This window comes from Phocoena phocoena, chromosome 12 (assembly GCF_963924675.1).
Source record: "Phocoena phocoena chromosome 12, mPhoPho1.1, whole genome shotgun sequence".
NCBI lineage: Eukaryota > Metazoa > Chordata > Mammalia > Artiodactyla > Phocoenidae > Phocoena > Phocoena phocoena.
This window is the reverse complement of record NC_089230.1, coordinates 48,080,771-48,108,563: the sequence shown is the minus strand read 5'-3', so window position 1 is coordinate 48,108,563 and position 27,793 is coordinate 48,080,771. Positions and strand designations below refer to the sequence as shown.

The 27,793-nt window shown below is 39.4% G+C and overlaps 1 protein-coding gene across 1 annotated transcript in view; it reads left to right on the top strand.

Annotated features, from left to right (window-relative positions):
• SLC16A10 (solute carrier family 16 member 10) overlaps positions 1-27,793 on the top strand; it is a 133,307-nt gene that overhangs the window by 62,026 nt on the left and 43,488 nt on the right. The window contains exon 2 of the mRNA XM_065889053.1: positions 23,355-23,499. Within this exon, the coding sequence (XP_065745125.1) occupies positions 23,355-23,499 (145 nt within the window). The remainder of the gene's footprint in view (positions 1-23,354; positions 23,500-27,793) is intronic.

Below are 27,793 nucleotides of genomic sequence, written 5' to 3'. Positions count from 1 at the left end.
TTCTTTATTCTTAGACTCTGTCTCTGCCCCTCCCCGACTTTGTCACCTAGTCAGATCTCTTAAGTGTCAACCTTGTTGCCACTCCCTCCATCTTTTTATATCTAAAGAATCATAAGTTCTGTTGATTCCATCACTCACATCTCTTCGGTCTGTCCCTTTGGATACCCCACTACTTCTGACTTCAGATCATTGCCATTTGTCACTTGTAGGAGCCTTCCTGCTGCCTCCCTCCCAGTCTCCCCCATGAAGAGCCCACTCTCCAACCTTGGCAGAGTGAAGTTTTTTAAAGGATCATCTGATGATGTGAATTCCCAGGTTGAAACCTAATGATGACTCCGTAACATCTAAAGGATAAAGTCTGTATTTGACAGGCATGGCTGTGCTGTGATTCTGGCTGCACCCTTAGACAACCACTTACTGATACTAATTTTGCTCATGCTTTTTCCCCTCTACTTGGAATGCTCCTGCATCCTCCCCCCATCCCCCCCACCCCCCAATCCTTGCCTGATTAAGGCCAGTTCATTCTCCAAGACAGTTTGGGTGTTACCCTGAGGAAAGAGTGGATAGGTCTTTCCCTCCCATGTCTGGGGTGGGTACCCCTCCTAAGCGGTCCCATAATACAAGTTTCACATCAGGGTCAGTTATCACACTGTACACTGTTCTGTCCTTGTCTGTCTGTTTTTTGTTTTATTTGCGGTACGCGGGCCTCTCCCTGTTGTGGCCTCTCCTGTTGCGGAGCACAGGCCCCAGACGCGCAGCCTCAGTGGCCATGGCTCACGGGCCCAGCCACTCCGTGGCATGTGGGATCTTCCAGGACGGGGCACGAACCTGTGTCCCCTGCATCGGCAGGCGGACTCTCAACCACTGCGCCACCAGGGAAGCCCTGTCTGTCTGTTTTGATTATGAGCTTCTTGAGATTAGAGACTTGAGATCTCCAGTGCCCAGAAGTCTAGGACTCAGTACATGTTTTTGCATGAATGAAGTTGTATTTTCCACTCATATTTGTCCATTTAATTTCCTGGACTCTACATGTAAAATGCTATATTTTTTCTCCATTAAATTTGATGTTGTTGCTTTCAGTTTTTTCTTTGTATGGATTTTGAGTCCTGATGTTGCCAACCAGCATGTCAACCATTCTTCCTAGGTTTTTATTCCCTAGTTTTTTGCTCTGAATATATTTTAAGTGTTCCTGTTGACCATCATTAGTTATGATTTTAATTCTTGGTGTAGCTACCACTCTTACAGTTCCAGCAATTAAAAAAAAAGACAAAGGTTTACCATGAAGGAGAAGAGGTGCACAGAATTGGGTGTAGGGAAAATGGATGTTTGAAGGGGATCTAATGAGGAAAGTATTTTTCTTGATAGTCTAGAAAATGATGGTCAGGTGAAAAACAGCTTATTTCCTTGCAATTTTGGAGAATATTTTATATATGAATTTAGTAAAAAATGTTACTCTTAACTAAGTTTCCCACTATAGGCCATTAATCCTGTTATTACTGCAAAGTTTAAACAACTGTAGTAATAATAGGATTATATGTGTATTAATTTATACTACCACATTCCACAAAGGATTTGAAGTCGTTTCAGAAGTATAAAACACTACACAAAATAAAAGGATAATGTGGGAACAGAAAATAAGAAATCAGGAACCATTGAAAATATACGGTATGTGGGGAAGACCAGGGGGAAAATTGTACCTAATCCGTAAGTCACAGGGCCTATGTTGTTGTAATGCAAGAACAAATTTGACTGTAAGCTTCCTGGCAACCAAAATGAAAAGGGAAGCACGGTGGAGGTGTACAGAGAAGAACGTTTACCTAGTACTCACGGAAGCCAAGTGTTCCCTAACTCTTAGCTTTTTGTAGGAAGCACTGAGTAATGAAGGAATGTTGGCATTACCCTTACAGTAGATGTAATAATGGATTTCATCAGGCAGTTTCTCTAAGTGTCTCCTGATGAAAGCCAAGACTATGACTTCAAGACACAGCTCTGAAAGCAGCTATACCAGAGGCCAGCGTGATCCAATCCAAGCTCATAGGTTCTAGGGCAGGCTGGATCCAAGGTAATGTGGAGGGTACACTGTACAATTTTCCCAACTTCTTTACATATGCTTGCTTTCAACAGGTCTTTTGATAAGAGCTGTCTAGGACTTTAGGACCTGTATTGTGGGTATTTTGAGGGATCCTGGGTTAATCTCCTTTAGAGATCAAACCAGCAGACTGTCAGGTTGGCATCCTCTTGTGGAAACTGAGAACCTAATCAACACCCACATTTAGCCATATGACTAGCACACTGCCTTATGGACGTGGGCTGGGGGATTTTATCTTCTACTTTAAACAGTGGTAAGGTTAGAAAGTGTTCAGTACTCTTGGTGTAAGTTTTAATAAAGAAGAAGTGAGGAGCTTTGTATTAGAGGCCAGAATTGTGAATCTAAGTTAGGAGTGAAAAAAAAAAATCCTCAAACTCAAGGCTGTAAGTCTACTACTTTGAATTTCTCAGAGCCATCAATTAAAGGTGAATCCTGGAGACTTAGCCATTGATATGGGTATGAGACACCCATATTTTTTAACCGTGAACTTTGTTACTTTTCATATATTAGGAGGAGTGTGTGATACACAATTCCAGAAATCTGTGTAGTAGTGCTTAGAGCTATGTTACTTCAGTTCAGTGCTTCCCAGGCGAGGTGAATGGTTACGGGTGAGCATCCCTGTTGATTCCCTCAGTGCTTCTGAGTCCCAGGTCCCCGATCCATTGCCTCCAGCCATTGCCTCCAGCCATGAGCAGCCTTGTCTATCTTGCCTCAGTGGGCTGTACAAATGTTATTATTTTCTGTGTATGCCATGACCTGGAAGATATGGGTAAGAGAAGTTTTAGTTTACTTTACATTTGGGTGATCAGTGTTGCTTTAAAGTTCTTTATTTATAGAGTCGATATTATGAACAAGACAGAAAAATATGCTTATTTGGAGAAGTGATTTCCTTTCAAAGCATAAGTTCATTTCCCCTTTTACTTGTGTAACTTTCTGAGGTGAAAAGTAGGAGATTTTCAATGTAAAAATGGAAGGTACAGACAAGCAAGGGAGAAGGTTAGAATGACTCATGCAATAATGGATTAGAGTTGGAGATAACAGTACGAATTCATGTTTAGTTTAATATAGATATGAATAGTAACATATAGAGAATATTTATAGATATGTGTATGTACATGGGTATTTGTAAATACATACGTGTAAATACATTTACATATGTGTAAATACATTTACATATGTGTAAATACATGCTTGTATTTCCAGCTCTGTCAGTTAAGCAGGCCTAGAAGCAACAGCACCTCTGTAGCAACAAGCACACCTAGCACCGAGGTCTTGGTTTCTAACACCATTCTCTAATACGAGGAACCAGGGCTCTTTAGAGAAATAGGGCTGGAGCAGAAAATATACACGATGAGCCTGGAGCATGTTATAGTACCAGAAAGCCAGGAGGAAGTACTCAACAAACAAACAAAAAAACAAACCCAAAACAAAACCAAAAAAACCCTCACAAAAACCCACAAGAAAACCCTCCTCCACAATAATTGGGGTATGTCAAAGGGTGATGGGAGCCAACTGAAAGAGCTCCCAATGGCCAACCAAATAAAGCAGTATTGGATTATAAGTCAAATTGTAAAATAAATATCCATGAGTCCAAATTGATATAAGTAAATGATTGAATAACTAAGTAAATGTAGGAGAATAGAAAAATCTCCCATGCAGAAGAATTCCAAATAATTTATGTAGGTAGGTACTTTGCCCTCAAGGAAGTGGAGTATAATTCCCTGTTCCCTAAATGTGGGCTGTGGTTAGTGACTTGCAAGAATGCAGTATGAAAAGGGGGAATAGAAGGTAAACTTTACAGTGGGAAAACATGACAGATACTATCTCAGCCAGGTGATCAAGGTTAATGTCAAAAGTGAAGTCATGTTAATACTATGGATTCTTGATATGAAGCGATGATATGGCACTTCTGTGGTCTAACTTCTAAAAACCTCCGATCTGCAATCTAATGAGAAAAAAATCAGACAAATCCCAATTGAGGAATATTCTACAACATGTCTGATCAGTACTTCTCAATACTGTCAAGGTCTTCAAAAACAAGGAAAATGGCAAACTGTCACAGTCAAGAGGAGCCTAGGAGACATGATGACTTAAATGTAAGGTGGTGTCCTTGATGGGATCCTGGGACAGAAAAAGGACATTAGGTTAAAACTAAGGAAATCTGAATGAAGAATGGACTTCAGTACAGACTGAATAATGTACCATTATTGGTTCCTTACTTATGACAAGTGTACCATACTAATGTAAGATGTTAACAGGGAAACTGGATGGGGAGTATATGGGCACGCTCTATACTGTCTTCATGATTTTTCTGTAAATCTAACAATATTCTAAAATAAAATTCTTTTTTTTTTTCGGTACGCGGGTCTCTCACTGTTTGGCCTCTCCCGTTGCGGAGCACAGGCTCCGGACGCGCAGGCTCAGCAGCCATGGCTCACGGGCCCAGCCACTCCGCGGCATGTGGGATTTTCCAGGACAGGGGCACGAACCCGTGTCCCCTGCATCGGCAGGTGGACTCTCAACCACTGTGCCACCAGGGAAGCCCTAAAATTCGTTTTTAAAAAAGCAGAAAAGTCTCAAGTTTTGATCTTATGGGTGAGATAAGACTTGGGTGTTTTTATCTGAGAATGAGGTTTCTGAGAATTGTAGACACAAGTTAGCCAGGCAGTCAGTATGAGTGAAACCATAGAATATAACCACAAACTACTTGTATTGACACTTTTAAGGCAAATGTATGCCTTAGATCATAATCAGAACTATGATCCTAACTGCCAGCATTTAGGAATTTGTAGTCCCCAAAGGTGCTTTTCTCAACTGTAAGCATCATGAAATGCTATTGGTATACAGAAATGATGGAGGGGGTGGGGGGGATAACAGATAGCTTTTCTGTTTTTTCCTTTTTTTAAAAAACATCTTAATTGGAGTATAATTGTTTTACAGTGTTGTATTAGTTTCTGCTGTATAAAAAAGTGAATCAGCTATATGCATACGTATATCCCCATATCCCCTCCCTCTTGCGTCTCCCTCCCACCCTCCCTATCCCACCCCTCTAGGTGGTGGCAAAGCACTGAGCTGATCTTCCTGTGTTATGCAGCTGCTTCCCACTCGCTATCTATTTTACATTTGGAAGTGTACATATGTCAGTGCTACTCTCTTACTTCATTCCAGCTTACCCTTCCCCCTCTCCGTGTCCTCAAGTCCATTCGCTACGTCTGTGTCTTTATTCCTGTCCTGGTCCTAGGTTCATCAGAACCTTTTTTTTTTAGATTCCATATATATGTGTTAGCATACAGTATTTGTTTTTCTCTTTCTGGCTTACTTCACTCTGTATGACAGACTGTAGGTCCATCCACCTCACTACAAATAACTCAGTTTTGTTTCCTTTTATGGCGAGTAATATTCCATTGTATATATGTGCCACATCTTCTTTATCCATTAATCTGTCGATGGACACTTAGGTTGCTTCCATGTCCTGGCTATTGTAAATAGTGCTGCAGTGAACATTGTGGTACATGACTCTTTTTGAATTATGGTTTTCTCAGGGTATATGCCCAGTAGTGGGATTGCTGGGTCATACAGTAGTTCTATTTTTAGTTTTTTAAGGAACCTCCATACTGTTCTCCATAGTGGCTGTATCAATTCACATTCCCATCAACAGAGCAAGAGGGTTCCCTTCCCTTTTCTCCACACCCTCTCCAGCATTTATTGTTTCTAGATTTTTTGATGATGACCATCCTGACCTGTATGAGGTGATACCTCATTGTAGTTTTGATTTGCATTTCTCTAATGATTAGTGATGTTGAGCATCCTTTCATGTGTTTGTTGGCAAACTGTATATCTTCTTTGGAGAAATGTCTATTTAGTCTTCTGCTCATTTTTGGATTGGGTTGTTTGTTTCTTTGTTATTGAGCTGCATGGGCTGCTTGTATATTTTAGAGATTAAATCCTTTGTCTGTTGCTTCATTTGCAAATATTTTCTCCCATTCTGAGGGCCGTCTTTTTGTCTTTTTTATGGTTTCCTTTGCTGTGCAAAAGCCTTTAAGTTTCATTACATCCCATTTGTTTATTTTTGTTTGTATTTCCATTTCTCTAGGAGGTAAGTCAAAAAGGATCTTGCTGTGATTTATGTCATAGAGTGTTCTGCCTGTGTTTTCCTCTAAGAGTTTCATAGTGTCTGATCTTACATTTAGGTCTTTAATCCATTTTGAGTTTATTTTTGTGTATGGTGTTAGGAAGCGTTCTAATTTCATTCTTTTACATGTAGCTGTCCAGTTTTCCCAGCACCACTTATTGGAGAGACTGTCTTTTCTCCATTGTATATTCTTGCCTCCTTTATCCAAGATAAGGTGACCATATGTATGTGGATTTATCTCTGGGCTTTCTATCCTGTTCCATTGATCTATATTTCTGTTTTTGTGCCAGTACCATATTGTCTTGATTACTGTAACTTTGTAGCTTAGTCTGAAGTCAGAGAGCCTGATTACTCGAGCTGTGTTTTTCTTTTTCAAGATTGTTTTGCCTATTCGGGGACTTTTGTGTTTCCTACAAATTGTGCAATTTTTTGTTCTAGTTCTGTGAAAAATGCCATTGGTAGTTTGATAGAGATTGCACTGAATCTGTAGATTGCTTTGGGTAGTATAGTCATTTTCACAATATTGATTCTTCCAATCCAAGAACATAGTATATCTCTCCATCTGTTTATGTCATCTTTAATTTCTTTCAACAGTGTCTTACAGTTTTCTGCATATAGGTCTTTTGTCTCCTTAGGTAGGTTTATTCCTAGGTATTTTATTCTTTTTGTTGCAGTGGTAAATGGAAGTGTTTCCTTAATTTCTCTTACAGATTTTTCATCATTAGTGTATAGGAGTGCAAGAGATTTGTGTGCATTAATTTTGTATCTTGCTACTCTACCAAATTCATTGATTAGCTCTAGTAGTTTTCTGATAGCATCTTTAGGATTCTCTATGTCTAGTATCATGTCATCTGCAAACAGTGACAGTTTTACTTCTTTTTCGATTTGGATTCCTTTTATTTCTTTCTCTTCTCTGATTGCTGTGGCTAAAACTTCCAAAACTATGTTGAATAATAGCGGTGAGAGTGGGCAACCTTGTATTGTTCCTGATCTTAGAGGAAATGGTTTCAATTTTTCACCACTGAGAATGATGTTTGCTGTGGGTTTTTCATATATGGCCTTTATTATGTTGAGGTAGGTTCCCTCTGTGTCTACTTTCTGGAGAGTTTTTATCATAAATGGGTGTTGAATTTTGTCAAAAGCTTTTTCTGCATCTATTGAGATGATCATATGGTTTTTATACTTCAATTTGTTAATACGGTGTATCACATTGATTGATTTGCATATATTGAAGAATCCTTGTATTCCTGGGATAAATCTCACTTGATCATGGTGTATGCTCCTTTTAATGTGCTGTTGGATTCTGTTTGCTAGTATTTTGTTGAGGATTTTTACATCTATGTTCATCAGAGCTATTGGCCTGTAGTTTTCAGTTTTGTGACATCTTTGGTTTTGGTATCAGGGTGATGATGGCCTTGTAGAATGAGTTTGGGAGTGTTCCTCCCTCTGCTATATTTTGGAAGAGTTTGAGAAGGATAGGTGGTGTTAGCTCTTCTCTAAATGTTTGATAGAATTCGCCTGTGAAGCCATCTGGTCCTGGGCTTCTGTTTGTTGGAAGATTTTTTTAAAAAAAATAAATAAATTTATTTATTTATTTATTTTTGGCTGCATTGGGTCTTCGTTGCTGTGCACAGTCTTTCTCTTGTTGCGGTGAGTGGGGGCTACTCTTCTTTGTGGTGCCTGGGCTTCTCATTGCAGTGGCTTCTCTTGTTGTGGAGCATGGGCTCTAGGTGCACGGGCTTCAGTAGTTGTGGCCCTCAGGCTCAGTAGTTGTGGCTCTCGGGGTCTAGAGCTCAGGCTCAGTAGTTGTGGCGCATGGGTTTAGTTCCTCTGTGGCATGTGGAAAATTCCCGGATCAGGTCTCAAACCCTTATCCCCTGCATTGGCAGGCGGATTCTTAATCACTGCGCCACCAAGGAAGTCCTATTGGATGATTTTTAGTCACATTTCAATTTCAGTGCTTGTGATTGGTCTGTTTATATTTTCTACTTCTTCCTGGTTCAGTCTCGGAAGTTTGTGCTTTTCTAAGAATTTGTCCATTTCTTGCAGGTTGTGCATTTTATTGGCATATAGTTGCTTGTAGTAATCTCTCATGGTCCTTTTTTTTTCCTCTGGTGTCAGTTGTTACTTCTCCTTTTTCATTTCTAACTCTGTTGACTTGACTTTTCTCTCTTTTTTCCTTGATGAATCTGGCTAATGGTTTATCAATTTTGTTTATCTTCTCAAGGAACCAGATTTTAGTTTTATTGATCTATTGTTTCTTTCATTTCATTTTCATTTATTTCTGATCTGATCTTTATGATTCCTTTCCTTCTGCTAACTTTGGGGGTTTTTTTGGTTCTTCTTTCTCTAACTGCTTTAGGTGTAAGGTTAGGTTGTTTATTTGAGATGTTTCTTGTTTCTTGAGGTAGGATTGTATTGCTGTAAATTTCCCTCTTAGAACTGTTTTTGCTGCATCCCATAGGTTTTGGGTCATCGTGTTTTCATTGTCATGTGTTTCTAGGTATCTTTGATTTCCTCTTTGATTTCTTCAGTGATCTCTTGGTTAATTAGTAGTGTATTGTTTAGCCTCCACGTGTTTGTATTTTTTACAGTTTTTTTCCTGTAATTGATTTCTAATATCATAGCGTTGTGGTCAGAAAAGATACTTGATACAATTTCAATTTTCTTACATTTACTAAGGCTTGATTTGGGACCCAAGATATGATCTATCCTGGAGAATGTTCCATGAGCACTTGATAATAAAGTGTATTCTGTTGTTTTTGGATGGAATGTCCTATAAGTATCAATTAAGTCCATCTTGTTTAATGAATCATTTAAAGCTTGTGTTTTCTTATTTATTTTCATTTTGGATGATCTGTCCATTGGTGAAAGTGGGGTGTTAAAGTCCCCTACTATTATTGTGTTACTGTCGATTTCCCGGTTTATGGCTGTTAGCATTTGCCTTATGTATTGAGGTGCTTCTGTGTTGGGTGCATAAATATTTACAATTGTTATATCTTCTTCTTGGATTGATCCCTTGATCATTATGTAGTATCCTTCTTTTTCTCTTGTAATAGTCCTTATTTTAAAGTCTGTTTTGTCTGATATGAGAATTGCTACTCCAGTTTTCTTTTGATTTCCATTTGCATGAAATATCTTTTTCCATCCCTTCACTTTCGGTCTGTATGTGTCCCTAGGTCTGAGTGGGTCTCTTGTAGACAGCATATGTATGGGTCTTATTTGTGTATCCTTTCAGGCAGTCTATGTCTTTTAGTTGGAGCATTTAATCCATTTACATTTAAGGTAATTATCAATATGTGTGTTCCTATTACCATTTTCTTAATTGTTTTGGGTTTGTTATTGTAGGTCTTTTCCTTCTCTTGTGTTTCCTGCCTAGAGAAGTTTCTTTAGCATTTGTTGTAAAGCTGGTTTGGTAGTGCTGAATTCTCTTAACTTTTGCTTATTTGTAAAGGTTTTAATTTCTCTGTTGAGATCCTTGCTGGGTAGAGTAATCTTGGTTGTAGGTTTTTCCCTTTCATCACTTTAAATATGTCCTGCCACTCTCTTCTGGCTTGCAGAGTTTCTGCTTAAAAATCAGCCGTTAACCTTATGGGTATTGTCTTGTATGTTATTTGTTGCTTTTTGCTTGCTGCTTTCAATATTTTTCCTTTGTATTTAATTTTTGATAGTTTGATTAATATGTTTCTCGGCATGTTTCTCTTTGGGTTTATCCTGTATGGGACTCTCTGTGCTTCCTGGACTTGATTATTTCCTTTCCCATGTTAGGGGAGTTTTTGACTATAATCTCTTCAAATATTTTCTCAGACCCTTTCTTTTTCTCTTCTTCTGGGACCCCAATAATTCGAATGTTGGTGCATTTAATGTTGTCCCAGAGGTCTCGGAGACTGTCCTCAATTTGTTTCATTCTTTTTTCTGCTCCCTGGCAGTTATTTCCACCATTTTATCTTCCAGCTCACTTTTCCATTCTTCTGCCTCAGTTATTCTCTTATTGATTCCTTCTAGAGTATTTTTAATTTCAGTAATTGTGTTGTTCATCACTGTTTGTTTGCTCTTTAGTTCTTCTAGATCCTTGTTAAATATTCCTTATATTTTCTCCATTCTGTTTCCAAGATTTTGGATCATCTTTACTATCATTACTCTGAATTCTTTTTCAGGTAGGTTGCCTATTTCGTTTTCATTTATTTGGTCTGGTAGGTTTTTACCTTGCTGCTTCGTCTGTAACAAATTTTTTTGTCATTTCATTTTTTTTTTTTTTTTATGAGTGGTGCTGTATTCCTGTCTTACTGGTTGTTTGGCCTGAGATGTCCAGCACTGGAGTTTGCAGGCAGTTAGATAGAGCTGGGTCTTGGTGCTGAGATGAGGACCTCCTGGAGGCCTCACTCCAATTGATATTCCCTGGGGTCTGAGGTTCTCTGTTAGTCCAGCTGTTTGACTTGGAGCTCCCACCACAGGAGCTCGGGCCTCACCTCCGGCCTGGGAACCAAGATCCTGCAAGCTTCGTGGTGTGGTAAAGAAGAAGAAGAAGGAAAAAAGGAGCAGTACAATATTAAAGAATAAAAAACAAATTTAGAAAGATAAAAAATATATTATGAAAAATAAAACTATAATTGAAACAACTGCAACAAGGTAAAATAAAACCACAACAGAAAAAAGAAAAAAAAAAAGAAAGAAAAGGGGGGAGAACAAGCCAAAAGGAGAGATCACTAACAAAGTATAAAGAATAAAATAAAATTAGAAAAATAAAATATTTATTAGGAAAAATAAAAATATAAAAGAATCAACAACAATGAATCAGCAAGGTAAAACAACCCCAATCTAAAAGAGGAAAAAAGGAAAAAAAAAGCCTTGTCTATGGGGGTGGAGTTTAGGCAGGGGTGGGACTTAGGCAGGGTCTGGTTTTGGGTGGGGCGGGACCTAGGTGGGTGTGGGGGGGTGACGTTTGAGCGTGGGGTGGGGCCTAGGCGGGGCGATGTTGAAGCGTGGGTCGGGGCCTCTCCTTAGGACCTGCGTGGAAGGGGAGAGGCAGCACGTGGGAAGGAGGGCCTCTGGAGTGTGGAGTTCCAGAGTTTGGAGGTAGGTCCCTGAGTGAGGCTGTGTGGGCGGGGTTTAGGCCTAGCGTGTTGGAGGGGGTCTTGGAGTGTAGAGGTAGGGCCCTAGTGGGGGTGTAGGGGCGGGGCCTGGGTTCTGCGCGACAGGAGGCACAGGATTAGGCCCGGGAGCCCAACAAGCTTCCCAGTGCCTAAGTTGACAGGGAAAGCACTGGCCCTGTTCCCTTCCGTTCCTTTGTGCCCTTCCCCCACCATCTCCCCCAGGGTTTCTCCCGTCACCACTGGACCCCTAACCATGGGTGGGTCTTGCTGGGTGTAGGAACTCCTCCCCTCCCCCAGCCACCCCTCAGGGGTGCTCGTCTCGGAGGTCTGGCCTTTACTTTTGCTCCCCCTTCCCTTCCTTCAATTACCTCAGGACCCGCATGGCTGGAGGGGGCTTTGGTGGGCAGAGAGTCAGGCCCGGGATCTCAGCAGGCTTCTGGGTGCCCAAGTGGGCAGGGAAAGCCTGGCCAAGCTCCCTTTTGATCCTCTGCCCTCCCAATGGCCCCCCAATTTCCCCCTTAGGGCGTGGGATCCCTTCCCCTCCCCCAGCCACCCCTCAGGGGCACCAGTCCCATCTCGCCTCCACTTCTCTTCCCCCCTCACCCCCCCCATGCCCCACGTCCTACCCCGTCGCTGGGGGTTCCTCCCGTCCCCTTAGGTGTCTGTGGTCCCCCACCGTTGGCCTGGTAGGTGCCCTAGTTGTGAGGAGACGCGAATTCCGCGTCCTCCTAGTTTGCCCTCTTGACTCCACTCTTTCTGTTGTATTCATGTTTTAAAAGAACTAGTAGGGCTTCCCTGGTGGCGCAGTGGTTGAGAGTCCACCTGCCGATGCAGGGGACGCGGGTTCATTCCCTGGTCCGGGAAGAGCCCACATGCCACGGAGCAGCTGGGCCCGTGAGCCATGGCCGCTGAGCCTGTGTGTCCGGAGCCTGTGCTCCACAACGGGAGAGGCCACGGCAGTGTGAGGCCCGCGTCTAGTAAGTGAGATTTGAAGGTTTCCATTTTGCCAGAATAGCGTCTCTCTCATTTTTAAAGCAAGCTTTCAAATGGAGGGAGTTTGAAATTGTCTCTGTTTTTGGCCCTTTCTTGTAAAGCTATTTTGCCTCTGCTAGAATAACCTTTTGAGGATCTGAAAACTAACTTCATGTATCTTTTTTATTCAGTATTTCAGACAGAGGAATGTAGAGAATAATATAACAAATGTCTGTTCTATATAACTACTTAGTAGTCAGATTCTAGTGTTTTCTCCTTTTAAAAAGATGTGAAACATTACAGAATCAATTGTAGTCCCCTTTGTACCCTTCTCCATTCCTAATCTTTATCTATGCCTTCCCAGAGGTAATCACTATCCTGAATTTGTTTTTATTATTTCCATCATGTTTTATACTGTTACTTCATATGTGTGAGTCCATATTCCATTGTATGTGTTAATACATTTATTTATTTGTTCTAATGCTGATGAGCATTTAGGTTGTTTCCAGTTCTTTTACTATTACAAACAATGCTTTGGTGAACATTCTTAATCATGTCTCCTTGTGCACATGTGTTCGGTTTCTCTGGTGTACACACCTGGGAGTGGAATTGCTAGAATTTGGGTATGCACATCTTTGGCTTTGCTAGATGTTGCCAAATTACTGTTCACAGTGGTTATTTCAATTTACGTTGGTATGCATAAGAGTTCTTATTTTCCCATAGTCTCGCTAAAACATGGTGTGGTCAGACTTCTTAATTTTTGCCAAATTATGGTGACTTATTATTCTTTTCATTTGCATTTTTCTGATTGCTAATGAGCATCTTTGTAAATGTTAGTTGGCCATTGTGTTTTCTCTTTTGTATATTTCCTCTCAACTCTTCTGCCTGTTTTTCTGCTGCACTGTCTTTTTCTTAATGACTCACAGGCTATTTTTATAAATGCAAGATGATAATTTACTAGTGATATGTACTGCAGTGATCTCCCATTCTGTGGCTCATCTCTTCTTGCTTTGATTCTAGTGTCTTTTGTTGCACAGAATTTGTATTTTAGTGAGGTCAGATTTTATCCATATTTTCCTTCATGATTTATGCTTATGTCTAGAAGTCCTTTTCTATCATGAGGTCAAGATTTTCTCCTTTATTTTAAGATCCTAAAGTTTTTTTTTTTTAGCTTTGTAATCTGGAATAAAAAGTTTTTTCCATTATTGAATTTTTTAATTTCAGTGACTTTTTTTTCATATCCAGAATTTCTAATGAATACTTTTTTATGCACTTGTTTTAGTTTCGCTTGTTTCATTGTTTTTGTTCATTTTTTAATGTACTTGTTTTATTTTTGCTTATTTGTTTCATAATTTATTATTTTCTAAAATGAAAATTATTTTATTTCTTCAAAAGTTGTAAACATAGTCATTTTGGAGTGGTCAGATGGGTCTATAGAATTAATTTCATCTGGAGTGACTGTATTTGCTAATTGGTGATTTTGTTGGCTGTCTTAGCATTGGATTGGCTTCAGTTGTTTGGAATTTGAGTTTACAGAATCATTCTGAGTAGGAGGTATATTGTTTTGTTTGATTCTCTCCTTTTTTTACCCTTCCTACCTAACAGTTTATACTTTCTTCCACCTGGCTCCCTGAATTCTCAGTTTAGAATTAGGCCTTTTAAGTTTCTGAAAGTCTTACAGACCCAGCCAGAGAGCCAGTGGGTACCTTGTTTCAGGGCCTGGTCATGAGGCTGAGTCTGTATCCTCCTCCCCTAGAGGCTTGTAGGGTTTCAAATTTTTTTTTTTTTTTTTTTTTTTTTTTTTCTGTACGCAGGCCTCTCACTGTTGTGGCCTCTCCCGTTGCAGAGCACAGGCTCCGAACACGCAGGCTCAGCGGCCATGGCTCACGGGCCCAGCCACTCCGCGGCATGTGGGATCTTCCCGGATCGGGGCACGAACCCGTGTCCCCTGCATCGGCAGGTGGACTCTCAACCACTGCGCTACCAGGGAAGCCCTCAAATCTTTAATGTATATAGGAATCACTAAGTTCTCACCTTTAACCTCCTGTCACAAGGTGTGGGGGGAGTTCTGCTCTCACCTCAGCCGGTGAGCTTGGCTCTCCTTTTCTATCTCACAGGGAGCACGTTCTGTCCTCTTTACAATTGCCAATGCCTGCTTCCTGACCTGGGCCCCAGCAGGCAGGCTCAACTTACTGCCCCATCCCTTTTTGCAGCTAGTCTGTAGCTCATGGCTAGGTGTTTTTTTTTTTTTTGTCAGTATCCTTTTCTTTTTTTAAAAAATATTTTGACTTTATTGTTAATTTGTGTTTGGAACAGAGGATGAATTCACTGTGTCATCTTGACTGAGGTCTAGATTTTGTAATTAAGTTAGATTGTGAGCTTCTCTGGGGAGGGATAGCTTTTCATCAGCATCAAGCATGGTGCCTGGCTCTGAGCGCCTGGTGGGATTTTTCTATTTTTTTGAGGTGTACAGTGTGTTTATTTTATATACATACATAGTGTGAAATGATTACCACAAATAGGTTAGTTAACACATCTATCATCTCACCTAGTTACAATTTTATTTTTGTGGTGAGCATTTTAGGATTTATGCTCTTAGCAACTTCCAAGTGTACAATAGAGTACTGTTAACCTATAGTCACCATGCTGTACATGTACCTTTACAATATTATTTGAGTCCTGTCTTTTTTGTTTTTTTTGGTTAGTCTAGCTAAAGGCTTCTCAGTTTTGTTTATCTTTCTAAAGAACCAGCTCTTAGTTTTGTTAATCTTTTATATTGTTTTCCTATGCTCTCTCTTATTTCTTTGCTATTTAATGAAATTATTATTATCATTATTATTATTATTTTTTTGTGTGGTACGCGGGCCTATCACTGCTGTGGCCTCTCCCGTTGCAGAGCACAGGCTCCGGACGCACAGGCTCAGCGGCCATGGCTCACGGGCCCAGCCGCTCTGCGGCATGTGGGATCTTCTCGGACTGGGGCATGAACCCGTGTACCCTGCATCGGCAGGCAGACTCTCAACCACTGCGCCACCAGGGAAGCCCCTGAAATTATTATTTTTAAAATTGAAGTATAGTCAGTTTACAGGGTGTTAGTTTCTGGTGTACAGCACAGTGATTCAGATGTATATACATGCGTATATATATATTATATAGTTTCTAGTGTACAGCAAAGTGATTCAGATATATACATATAAATATATATTTCATATTTTTTCCTTTATGATTTATTACAGGATAGTGAATAAAGTTCCCTGTGCTATATAGTAGGACCTTTTTGTTTATCTATTTTATATATAGTAGTTTTTATCTGCTAATCCCAAACTTCTAATTTATCCCTCCCCCACCCCTTTTCCCCTTTGGTAATAAGTTTGTTTGTTATGTCTGTGAGTGTTTCTGTTTTGTAAATAAGTTCATTTGTATCATATTTCAGTTTCCACATATCAGTGATATAATATAGTATTTGTCTTCCTCTTTTCTGTTTACTTCACTTAATATGATAATCTCTAGGTCCATCCATGTTGCTGCAAATGGCATTATTTCATTATTTTTTATGGCTGAGTAGTATTCCATTGTGTGTGTGTGTGTATACACATATATACCACGTCTTCTTAACCATTCATCTGTTGATGGACACTTCGGTTGCTTCCATGTCTTGGCTATTGAAAATAGTGCTATGAATATTGGGGTGCATGTATCGTTTTGAATTAAAGTATTTGTTTTTCCAGATATATGCCCAGGAGTGGGATTGCTGGATCATATGGTAACTATTTTTTGTTTTTTAAGGAACCTCCATACTGTTCTCCATAGTGGCTACACCAATTTACATTCCCACCAACAGTGTAGGAGGGTTCCCTTTTCTTTAGTGGATATTTTTTAAATTAAATAATTAATTTATGTTATTTTTGGCTGTGTTGGGTCTTTTTTGCTGCATGAGGGCTTTCTCTAGTTGCAGCGAGCGGGGGCTACTCTTCACTGTGGTGCGCAGGCCTCTCATTGTGGTGGCTTCTCTTGTGGAGCGTGGGCTCTAGGTGTGCGGGCTTCAGTAGTTGTGGCACATGGGCTCAGTAGTTGTAGCTTGCAGGCTGTAGAGCGCAGGCTCAGTAGTTTAGGCACATGGGCTTAGTTGTTCCGTGGCATGTGGGATCTTCGCGGACCAGGGATCAAACTGTGTCCCTGGCATTGGCAGGCGGATTCTTAACCACTGTGCCACCAGGGAAGTCCCTGGATTATGTTTTTGGTGTTGTATCTAAGAAATCTTTGCCTAACCCAAGGTCACAAAAGATTTTCTCCAATATTTTCTTCTAGACGTTTTATACTTTTCAGTTTCACATTTCAGTTTTGTGATCCATTTTGAGGTAACTTAAAAATATGGTATAAGGTAGGGATCACACTTCCTTCCTGTATTTCTGAAGCTGTGTTATATTAGCTGTACATAAGCTTGTCATTGTTATATCTTCCTGATGTGTTGAGACTTTTATCATTATGAAGTAGCCCTCTTTGTTTCTAGTAATACTACTTGTCTTGAGGTCTATTTTGTCTAATATTAGTACAGTCACTCCAGCGTACTTGGGGTTATTATTTACATGACATCTTTTTTATTTCCAAGTTATTTGTATATTTATATTTAAAGTGCATCTCTTTAAACAGAATATAATTGATTCTTGATTTTTTTTTTATCCAGTTAGACAATCTTGTCATTTGATTGGAGTCTTTATTTAATGTCATTACTGATATGGGCATATTTAGGTCTGACATTTTGCTATTTGTTTTCTATGTGCCTCATCTGCCTCTTGTTCTTCTGTTCTTTCTCTTCTGCCTTCCTTTAATTAATTAACTAATTTTTAGTAATCAATTTTAATTTCTCTATTGGCTTTCAAGCTGTATCTCTTTGCATTTTTTAAAGTGCTTTCTCTAGGGATTACAGCATACATCTCAGTGTATTTTAAGTTGATATGAAGTTGCTTCAGATGAAATATAGGAATCTTGTGGCAGTAGATTTTCATTTACCTTCATCTTTAGCACTGTCATTGTCATGTATATAATACATCTATATACGGTGTTATAATTTTTGCTTTAAATAGTCATATACTTATAAAGAAATTATGAGAAAACAGTGTGTTGTGTGTGTTTGTATGTTTCAGTCCTTCCTTTGGACCCAAATTGCTAGCTGGTATCATTTCCCTTCAGTCTATAGAACTTTCTTTAAGATTTCTTGCAGTGGAAATCTGGTGACAGAGTCTCTCAGTTTTTATTTTCTGAAAATATCTTTATTTTGCCTTCACTTTTTTTTTTTTTTTTTTTTGCGGTACACGGGCCTCTCACTGTTGTGGCCTCTCCTGTTACGGAGCACAGGCTCCGGACGCGCAGGCTCAGCGGCCATGGCTCATGCGCCTAGCCACTCCGTGGCATGTGGGATCTTCCCGGAGTGGGGCACGAACCCGTGTCCCCTGCATCGGCAGGTGGACTCTCAACCACTGGGCCACCAGGGACGCCCTGCTTTCACTTTTTGAAGGCTAGTAGCTGTTTGTAGAATTCATGATTGACAGTTTATTCTCTTTCAGCCCTTTTATTATGACAGTTCCAGTGTCTTCTGTCCTCCATTAGTTCTTATGAGAAGCCAACTGATAATGGTATCATTGTTCTCCCTCGGTATGTCGTTTTTCTCTGGATGCTTTCAGAATTGTCTTTTTATCTTTGGCATTCAGAAGATTAACCATGATGTGCTTAGGAATGGTTTGCTTAGAGTTTATACTGCTGGCATTTCTCTGAGCTTCTTAGGTTTGTAAGTTAATGTTTTTTGTTTTGTTTTTGTAAGTTAATGGTTTTCACAAAATTTGTGATTTTGGGGTGGGGGGCATTATTTCTTCATTATTTCTACATATACAATGAGGTATCACCTCACACTGGTCAGAATGGGCATCATAAAAAAATCTACAAATGGGGACTTCACTGGTGGCGCAGTGGATAAGACTCCGCACTCCCAATGCAGGGGGCCCTCGTTCGATTGCTGGTCAGGGAACTAGATCCCACACACTCACTACAGCTAAGGAGCCCACCTGCCGCAGCTAAGACCTGGCACAACCAAATAAATAAATATTTTTAAAAGACCCTACAAACAGTAAATGCTGGAGAGGGTGTGGAGAAAAGGGAACTTTCCTGCACTGTTGGTGGGGATATAAATTGGTAGCCACTATGGAGAACAGTATGGAGGTTCCTTAAAAAACTAAAAATAGAGCTACCATATGACCCAGCAATTTCACTCCTGGGCATATATTCAGAGAAAATCATAATTTGAGAAGATACATGTACCCCCAATGTTCACTGCAGCACTATTTACCATAGCCAGGACATGGAAACAACCTAAATGTCCATCAACAGAGGAATGGATAAAGAAGATGTGGTACATATATACAGTGGAATATTAGTCATAAAAAAGAACAACATAATGCCATTTACAGCAACATGGATGGACCTAGAGATTGTCATACTGAGTGAAGTAAGTCAGACACAGAAAGACAAATATCATATGATATTGCTTATATGTGGAATCTTAAAAAAAAAAGGGTACAAATGAACTTATTTACAAAGCAGAAGTAGAGTCACAGGTGTGGAAAACAAACTTATGGTTACCAGGGGATAAGAGGGGAAAGGATAAATTGGAAGATTGAGATTGACATACACACACTACTATATATAAAATAGATAACTGATAAGAGCCTGCTGTATAGAACAGTGAACTCTACTCAGTACTCTCTGTAATGGCCTATATGGGAAAAGAATATTAGAAAAAAAGAGTGGATATATGTATATGTATAACTGATTCATTTTGCAGTACACGTGAAACTAACACAACATTGTAAATCAACTATACTCCAATAAAAATTTTTTAAAAAATGAATTTCTTGAATTTCCTGGTGATCTAGTGGTTAGGACTACCTGCTTCCACTGCAGGGGGCATGGGTTCAGTCCCTGGTTCGGGAAGTTAAGATCCCACATGCAGTGCAGTGAGGCCAAAAATTAAAAAAAAAAAAAAGAGTCTCGCTTAATCTTCACAAGAATTAATTTCTTCTTGAATTTGCTCAGAAGATAGACCTAACCTCATCTGTTCCTAATTTTTATTGTAACATAAGATGTTGGGGAGGGGCTTCCCTGGTGGCGCAGTGGTTGAGAATCTGCCTGCCAATGCAGGGGACACGGGTTCGAGCCCTGGTCTGGGAAGATCCCACATGTCGCGGAGCAACTAGGCCCGTGAGCCACAACTACTGAGCCTGCGCGTCTGGAGCCTGTGACCTGCAACAAGAGAGGCTACGACAGTGAAAGGCCCACACACCGCAATGAAGAGTAGCCCCTGCTTGCCACAACTAGAGAAAGCCCTCGCACAGAAACGAAGACCCAACACAGCCAAAAGTAAATAAATTTATTTAAAAAAAAAATGATGTTGGGGGACTTCCCTGGCGGTCCAGTGGTTAAGACTCCCCACTTGCACTGCAGGGGCACGGGTTCCGTCACTGGTTGGGGAACTAAGATCCTGCATGCCGCGTGGTGTGGCCAAAAATTAAAAAAAGAAAAAAAAGATGTTGGAACTTTAGCAGAGGCATTAAAGTACAAGAGTGTGAAATTTGGAAGTGGGGTATTTCATGTTCAAGAACCAGTTAGAGGCTCTAAAACACATAAGAAGGATACTTACGGGTCATGGAAGAACATTTTGTGAGGATTCTTTTAAAAATTATGCTGTTGCTTCCCCCCCCACACACACACCATGGGAGAACTGGGGGTACAGACTCACTTGTTATCTAGTGAGAGGAGCTTTAGAGGGACCACTTAGAGATTTAAAGAATTCTCTTCAGTTAGGGTGTACAGAGGACTGAGGTCTGGATCCCCTGAGAAATCTGTCAAGGAGAGAACTGTAGCTGGCTGACTGCTCCCACAGCAAGAGGTAGGCTGTGTTGGAATTTGCCTACACTCCAGTGTTTGTCAGGGCAAAGGAAATATGAATACTTCCTGCAGAGCAGAGGCAGGCCTAGTGGAGGAGAGAGGCGGCCTGGAGCTGTTTTAATTCCTGCCCAAATAAACTGCCTAGAAGGGCAATGAGGCTCCAACAGTGAGTCTTTTAAGTGACAGCCAAAAAGCCAGGAGGAGAATGAACTATCCACTGAACTGTCCATGTCGGTGGAGCTATAGCCAGAAGAAACTCTGAGGTGAGACTCTGAAGAACCCACAGAAGTGAATCTGAGGAAAAGAGTCCACTTCAGACATCACCAGACAGGCCTTTTGGCAGGACCTCTTAAGTTGGAATCTCGTTGCCTTCTGTCTCCCAGCACTGCTCTCTCTCATATCCACTTTGGAGACAACAGCAGCTAGGGAAGGGGAGAAGGGTCGTGGAAAAGAGACATAGCTGAGCTTACTCTTTCCCAGATGGGGGTGGGAAAAGAGATTTGATTACCTAGTGAAGATAGGTTTGTAACCTAAAGTGACTGTAGGACTTTGTTACTTAGCACTGGCTAGAAGAAACGTGTGGGGCTGCTGAGTGGTCATCCAGTGCCAGGGGAACATTTTCTCCCTGCATACATTTTAAGAGGATAGCCGAGACAAAAATAAAGTTATATTTGGTTATATCCTGCAGTTAGTGCATGTTCAGTGGACATAAAAATTCTGTAAAAATTTTCACGTTTGGCATTGCAGTAGTCCGAAATCTATGGTAATGCATTAAGTGTTGTTTTTATTCTTGAAAAGTGCCTTGACTTATGTGAGCATTACATGCAATGCTGCTGTATGTTCTTAAGATTTCTTTTTTTTTGGCCGGACCACACGGAATGTGGGGTCGTAGTTTCCTGACCTGGGATCGAACCTGTGCCCCCTGCAGTGGAAATGCGGTGTCCTCCTAACCACTGGACCTCCAGGGAATTCCGCTCTTGGATTTCTTAAAGTGGGCTCCTATTTAGTGCTGGTGTTTCACTTAATTGTAAAAGCACCTTTATCCAAAAATAAAGGTTAGGATGTTATTCTTCTAGTCTGCCTAGGTTGTTTAGGTTGTTTCATAAACAGGATAGATGACTAAACTTTTTTTGAATAAGATTAAATTATTATAAATCAGTGACATTTTTATATAACATAGACTAAAAAATTTGCACTTCTTCTTGAGCAAGCCCATACTAAACAGCTCTGCACATCTGGGGTTGAGGTTGTGCTAGTTCATCTGGCCAATCGCCTCTCTGCTGTCCACTTCTGAATTCCCCCACCAACACCTAAGCCAAGACTGCATTGTTTGTACAGTCTCTTCATTGTGTGTGTGTGTGTGTGTGTGTGTGTGTTTTATTGAAGTGTAGTTGATTTACAGTGTTGTACCAATCTCTGCTGTACAGCAGTGACTCAGTTATACACATATAGACTTTCTTTTTTTATATATTCTTTTCCATTATGGTTTATCACAGGATATTGAATATAGTTCCCTGTGCTATACATTAGGACCTTGTTGTTTATCCATTCTAAATTTAGTAGTTTGCGTCTACCAACCCCAAACTCCCAGTCAATCCCTCTCCATCTTCCCTCCGCCTTGGCAACCACAAGTCTGTTTTCTATGTCTATGAGTCTGTTTCTGTTTTGTAGATAGGTTCATTTGTGCCATATTTTAGATTCCACATATAAGTGATATCATATGGTATTTGTCTTTCTCTTTCTGACTTCACTTAGTATGATAATCTCTATTTGCATCCTATTGTGTTTTGTTTTAAGATCATAGTCTCCTTTCTGGTAAGGGAAGAAAGAAAAGAGAATTATGGCTGATTAAAATATACATAACTAAAAAATAATTTAAAAGGTAAGAAGGCAAAGAATTAAATGAAATTGTTAGTCTGATGAAGATCCATTTGGACCATGTTATTAAGAAATGGTCATTAGCACAGGATCTGCACTTAATTCCTTTGCTGAGGAAATAGAGTAATATACTAGTAGACTGTCAGAGCTGGATGGAGCATTGGAGATCATCTGTTTCATTTTATAAGACAATTTGTTGTTGTTGTTAAAACTCTGAATTATTAATTGTTCTTGTGCTAGATGCAGAGGTTTAGATACATTTTCTCTAATCCTTAATAATTCTGGAAAAGTCTGTGTTCAATTCCCTTTCCAGATGAGAAAACAGACTCAGAGGAAGTGACCTGCTGAAGGATATATTGTAGTTACAGAGCTGGGAGATTTGGACCCAGGTCTGTTTGTTTTATAGCTCATGTTCACTTAGGCCCCACTAGTTTATATACTTTTTAAGAATTTACAGACTTGATATCCTATAAGATCAGTCATTTCTTGGGCACAAACTTATGATCATTTGTACTCAGTATGTTTCTCTTTTTGGCTTTCCCTTTGTTTTGGTCTTTACAGATCAGAACAGGAAATTATGTCCTGATTCTTAAATCTTTTCTATTGTGAAAGATAGCATACTTTCAGAAAAGAAGATAAAATGTATGTATGGTTTTATAAGTAAAGTGAATACACAGTAACTGTTACCCAGGTCAACAAACAACCTACCTGTGTACTACTTGATTCCTGTAACAAAAGCACAAAGCCCAGACTCTAGGCAAATGTTCAGTTCTTATCTACTGGGTCCAGATGGTTATAATTCCTTTTTCTCCCCTGAGTTTCACCACTGTATTGAGTTCGGTGGTCATCATTTCTTTGCAGTTTGATCACCTAGGCATGTGTTCCTAAACGTATCTCAATTTTTTGAAATAAATTTCTTTCCATAGATTAGAAGTTGCTTAAAATTAACCGTAGATATCAGGATAGAGATTAGTAGTGATTAGGTCACAGGAGAATGTTTGATTTATTTAAGAATACAAATTTTTCAAGAGTTCCATTAAACACAAATAATTGCTTTGCTAATTATAATTAGTATTGGTCAGTCCTTTCATCTGTGATTCAGATTTGTTACTTATTCCAACTTCTCCCCATTCATCAATCTGGGTAATATCTTTTCTGCATTAATACTTTTCTGAATATATATTATATCTTATTAGGTAAGGACAAATAGAATTTACCATGTCATAACGTCCCTTTGTTTCCTCTTTTACAGCATGGGTAAGTTCTCTCTCCATGGGGATGATTTTCTTCTGCTGCCCAATTGTCAGCGTCTTCACAGACATGTTTGGTTGCCGGAGAACAGCTGTCGTGGGTGCTGCTGTTGGATTTGTTGGACTCGTATCAAGTTCTTTTGTAAGGTAAGGACTTGGCTTCTTCATGTCACTTTTCAAAAACTGTTAGCTACCTTAAAGATTTCCTTTCAGAAACTTTGCTGTTTACAGGGAAAAATCCTCCTTTTCAGTACTTAAACTAAGCAGCGTAACTTAACGCATTGTTGTCTACAGCAGCAAATCAGAGCTTGTGAATTTGAATGCTTTTGCTTGCAGTGCCTCAGAGGTAGATGTCAGTCAGGATACATATGTTCTCTGGAGCCAAGAAAAAATGTTTCTCCTTTTGTTTTTTCCATTCACAGAAGAATCTTAACTCATAACAGTAAGTTGTCTAAAACAATAAGCTTAGTTTAAAGTCAACTCAGTCTGAGCCCCAAAGGGTCCGAGAAGTGGTATTTTGAAGTGGTTGTTCATAGGCTTGATATGAAATATTTTCATTAATGAAATCCAGACTTTGCTATTCATTTCAACCCAGGTAGAGAATTCCTGCCTGCATTCTTTTTTTAATTTTATTTATTTATTTTTAAAATTTTATTTATTTTAAAAATTTTATTTATTTTTTTATACAGCAGGTTCTTATTAGTTACCCATTGTATACTTATTAGTGTATACATGTCAATCCCAATCTCCCAATTCATCACACTACCACCCTGCCCCCCGCCACTCTCCCCTCTGGTGTCCATACGTTTGGTCTCTACATCTGCGTCTCTGCCCTGCACACCGGTTCATCTGTACCATTTTTCTAGGTTCCACATATATGTGTTAATATACAATATTTGTTATTCTCTTTCTCACTTACTTCACTCTGTATGACAGCCTCTAGATCCATCCACGTCTCTACAAATGACCCAATTTTATTCCTTTTTATGATTGAGTAATATTCCATTGTATAAATGGACCACATCTTCCATTTTATGATTGAGTAATATTCCATTGTATAAATGTACCACATCTTCTTTATCCATTCATCTGTCGATGGGCATTTAGGTTGCTTCCATGACCTGGCTATTGTAAATAATGCTGCAATGAACATTGGGGTGCATGTGTCTTTTTGAATTATGGTTTTCTCTGGGTATATGCCCAGTAGTGGGATTGCTGGGTCATATGGTAATTCTATTTTTAGTTTTTTAAGGAACCTCCATACTGTTCTCCATAGTGGCTATATCAATTTACATTCCCACCAACAGTGCAAGAGGGTTCCCTTTTCTCCACACCCTCTCCAGCATTTGTTGTTTGTAGATTTTCTGATGATGCCCATTCTAATTGGTGTGAGATGATACCTCATTGTGGTTTTGATTTGCATTTCTCTAATAATTAGTGATGTTGAGTAGCTTTTCATGTGCTTCTTGGCCATCTGTATGCCTTCTTTGGAGAAATGTCTGTTTAGATCTTCTGCCCATTTTTTTTTTCTTCTGCCCATATTTTGATTGGGTTGTTTGTTTTTTAAATATTGAGCTACATGAGTTGTTTATGTATTTTAGAGATTTATGTATTTATAAATCTTTTTAGAGATTAATCCTTTGTCCATTGATTCATTTGCAAATATTTTCTCTCATTCTGAGGGTTGTCTTTTCGTCTTGTTTGTAGTTTCCTTTGCCTTGCAAAAGCTTTCAAGTTTCATTAGGTCCCATTTGTTTATTTTTGTTTTTATTTCCATTACTCTAGGAGGTAGATCAAAAAAGATCTTGCTGTGATTTATGTCAAAGAGTGTTCTTCCTATGTTTTCCTCTAAGAGTTTTATAGTGTCTGATCTTACATTTAGGTCTTTAATCATTTTGACTTTATTTTTGTGTATAGTGTCAGGGAGTGTTCTAATTTCATTCTTTTACATATAGTTGTCCAGTTTTCCCAGCACCACTTATTGAAGAAGCTGTCTTTTCTCCATTGTATATCTGTGCCTCCTTTGTCATAGATTAGTTGACCAAAGGTGCGTGGGTTTATCTCTGGGCTTTCTATCCTGTTCCATTGATCTGTAATTCTGTTTTTGTGCCAGTACCATATTGTCTTGATTACTGTAGCTTTGTAGTATAGTCTGAAGTGAGGGAGTCTGTTTCCTCCAGCTCCATTTTTTTCCCTCAGGCTGCTTTGGCTATTTTTATGGGGTCTCCATACAAATTTTAAGATTTTTTTTCTAGTTCTGTAAAAAAAAAAAATGCCATTGGTAATTTGATAGGGATTGCACTGAATCTGTAGATTTCTTTGGGTAGTATAGTCATTTTCACAATATTGATTCCTCCAATCTAAGAACATGGTATATCTCTTCATCTGTTAGTATCATCTTTAATTTCTTTCATCAGTGTCTTATAGTTTTCTGAGTACAGGTCTTTTACCTCCTTAGGTAGGTTTATTCCTAGGTATTTTATTCTTTTTGTTGCAGTGGTAAATAGGAGTGTTTCCTTAATTTCTCTTTCAGATTTTTCATCATTAGTGTATAGGAATGCAAGAGATTTCTATGCATTAATTTTGTATCCTGCTGTTCTACCAGATTCATTGATTAGCTCTAGTCGTTTTCTGGTGGCATATTTAGGATTCTCTACGTATAGTATCATGTCATCTGTAAACAGTGACTGTTTTACTTCTTCTTTTCCAATTTGTATTCCTTTTATTTCTTTTTCTTCTCTGATTGCCATGGCTAGGACTTCCAAAACTATGTTGAATAATAGGGGCGAGACTGGACATCCTTGTCTTGTTCCTGATCTTAGAGAAAATGCTTTCAGTTTTTCACCATTGAGAATGATGTTTGCTATGGGTTTATCATATATGGCCTTTATTATGTTGAGGTAGTTTCCCTGTGTGCCCACTTTCTGGAGAGTTTTTATCATAAATGGCTGTTGAATTTTGTAAAAAGCTTTTTCTGCGTCTATTGAGATGATCATATGGTTTTTATTCTTCAGTTTGATAATATGGTGTATCACATTGATTTGCGTATATTGCAGAATCCTTGTATCCCTGGGATAAATCCCACTTGATCCTGGGGTATGATCCTTTTAATGTGTTGTTGGGTTCTGTTTGCTACGATTTTGTTGAGGATTTTCGCGTCTGTATTCATTAGTGATATTAGTCTGTAATTTTCTTTTTTTGTAGTATCTCTGTCTGGTTTTGGTATCAGGGTGGTGGTGGCCTCATAGAATGAGTTTGGAAGTGTTCCTTCCTCTGCAATATTTTGGAAGAGTTTGAGAAGGATAGGTGTTAGCTCTTCTCTAAATGTTTGATAGAATTCACTGGTGAAGCCATCTGGTCCTGCACTTTTGTTTGTTGGAAGATTTTTTTTTTTCTTTTGCGGTATGTGGGCCTCTCACTGTTGTGGCCTCTCCTGTTGCGGAGCACAGGCTCCGGATGCGCAGACTCAGTGGCCATGGCTCACGGGCCCAGCCGCTCCATGGGATGTGGGATCTTCCTGGACCGGGGCACGAACCCGTGTCCCCTGCATCTGCAGGTGGACTGTCAACCACTATGCCACCAGGGAAGCCCTGTTGGAAGATTTTTAATCACAGTTTCGATTTCCTTACTTGTGAGTGGTCTGTTCATATCTTCTGTTTCTTCCTGGTTCAGTCTTGGAAGTTTTAACCTTTCTAAGAATTTGTCCATTTCTTCCAGGTTGTCCATTTTATTGGCATAGAGTTGCTTGTAGCAGTCTCTTAGGATGCTTTGTATTTCTGCAGTGTCTGTGGTAACTTCTATTTCATTTCTAATTTTATTGATTTGTGTCCTCTCCCTCTTTTTCTTGATGAGTCTGGCTAAAGTTTCATCAGTTTTGTTTATCTTCTCAAAGAACCAGCTTTTTGTTTTATTGGTCTTTGCTGTTGTTTTCTTTGTTTCTATTTCATTTATTTCTGCTCTGATCTTTATGATTTCTTTCCTTCTACTAACTTTGGGTTTTGTTTGCTCTTTCTCTGGTTCTTTTGCGTATAAGGTTAGATTGTTTATTTGAGGTTTTTCTTGTTTCTTGAGTTAGGCTTATATTGCTATAAACTTCCCTCTTAGAACTGCTTTTGCTGCATCCCATAGGTTTTGGATCATCGTGTTTTCACTGTCATTTGTCTCTAGGTACTTTTTGATTTCCTCTTTGATTTCTTCTGTGATCTCTTGGTTATTTAGTAACGTATTGTTTAGCCTCCATGTGTTTGTGTTTTTTACATTTTTTTCCCTGTAATTTATTTCTAATCTCATGGTGTTGTGGTCCGAAAAGATGCTTGATATGATTTCAGTTTTCTTAAATTTACTGAGGCTTGATTTGTGATCCTAGATGTGGTCTAGCCTGGAGAATGTTCTGTGCACACTTGAGAAGAAAGTGTAATCTGCTGTTTTTGGATGGAATGTC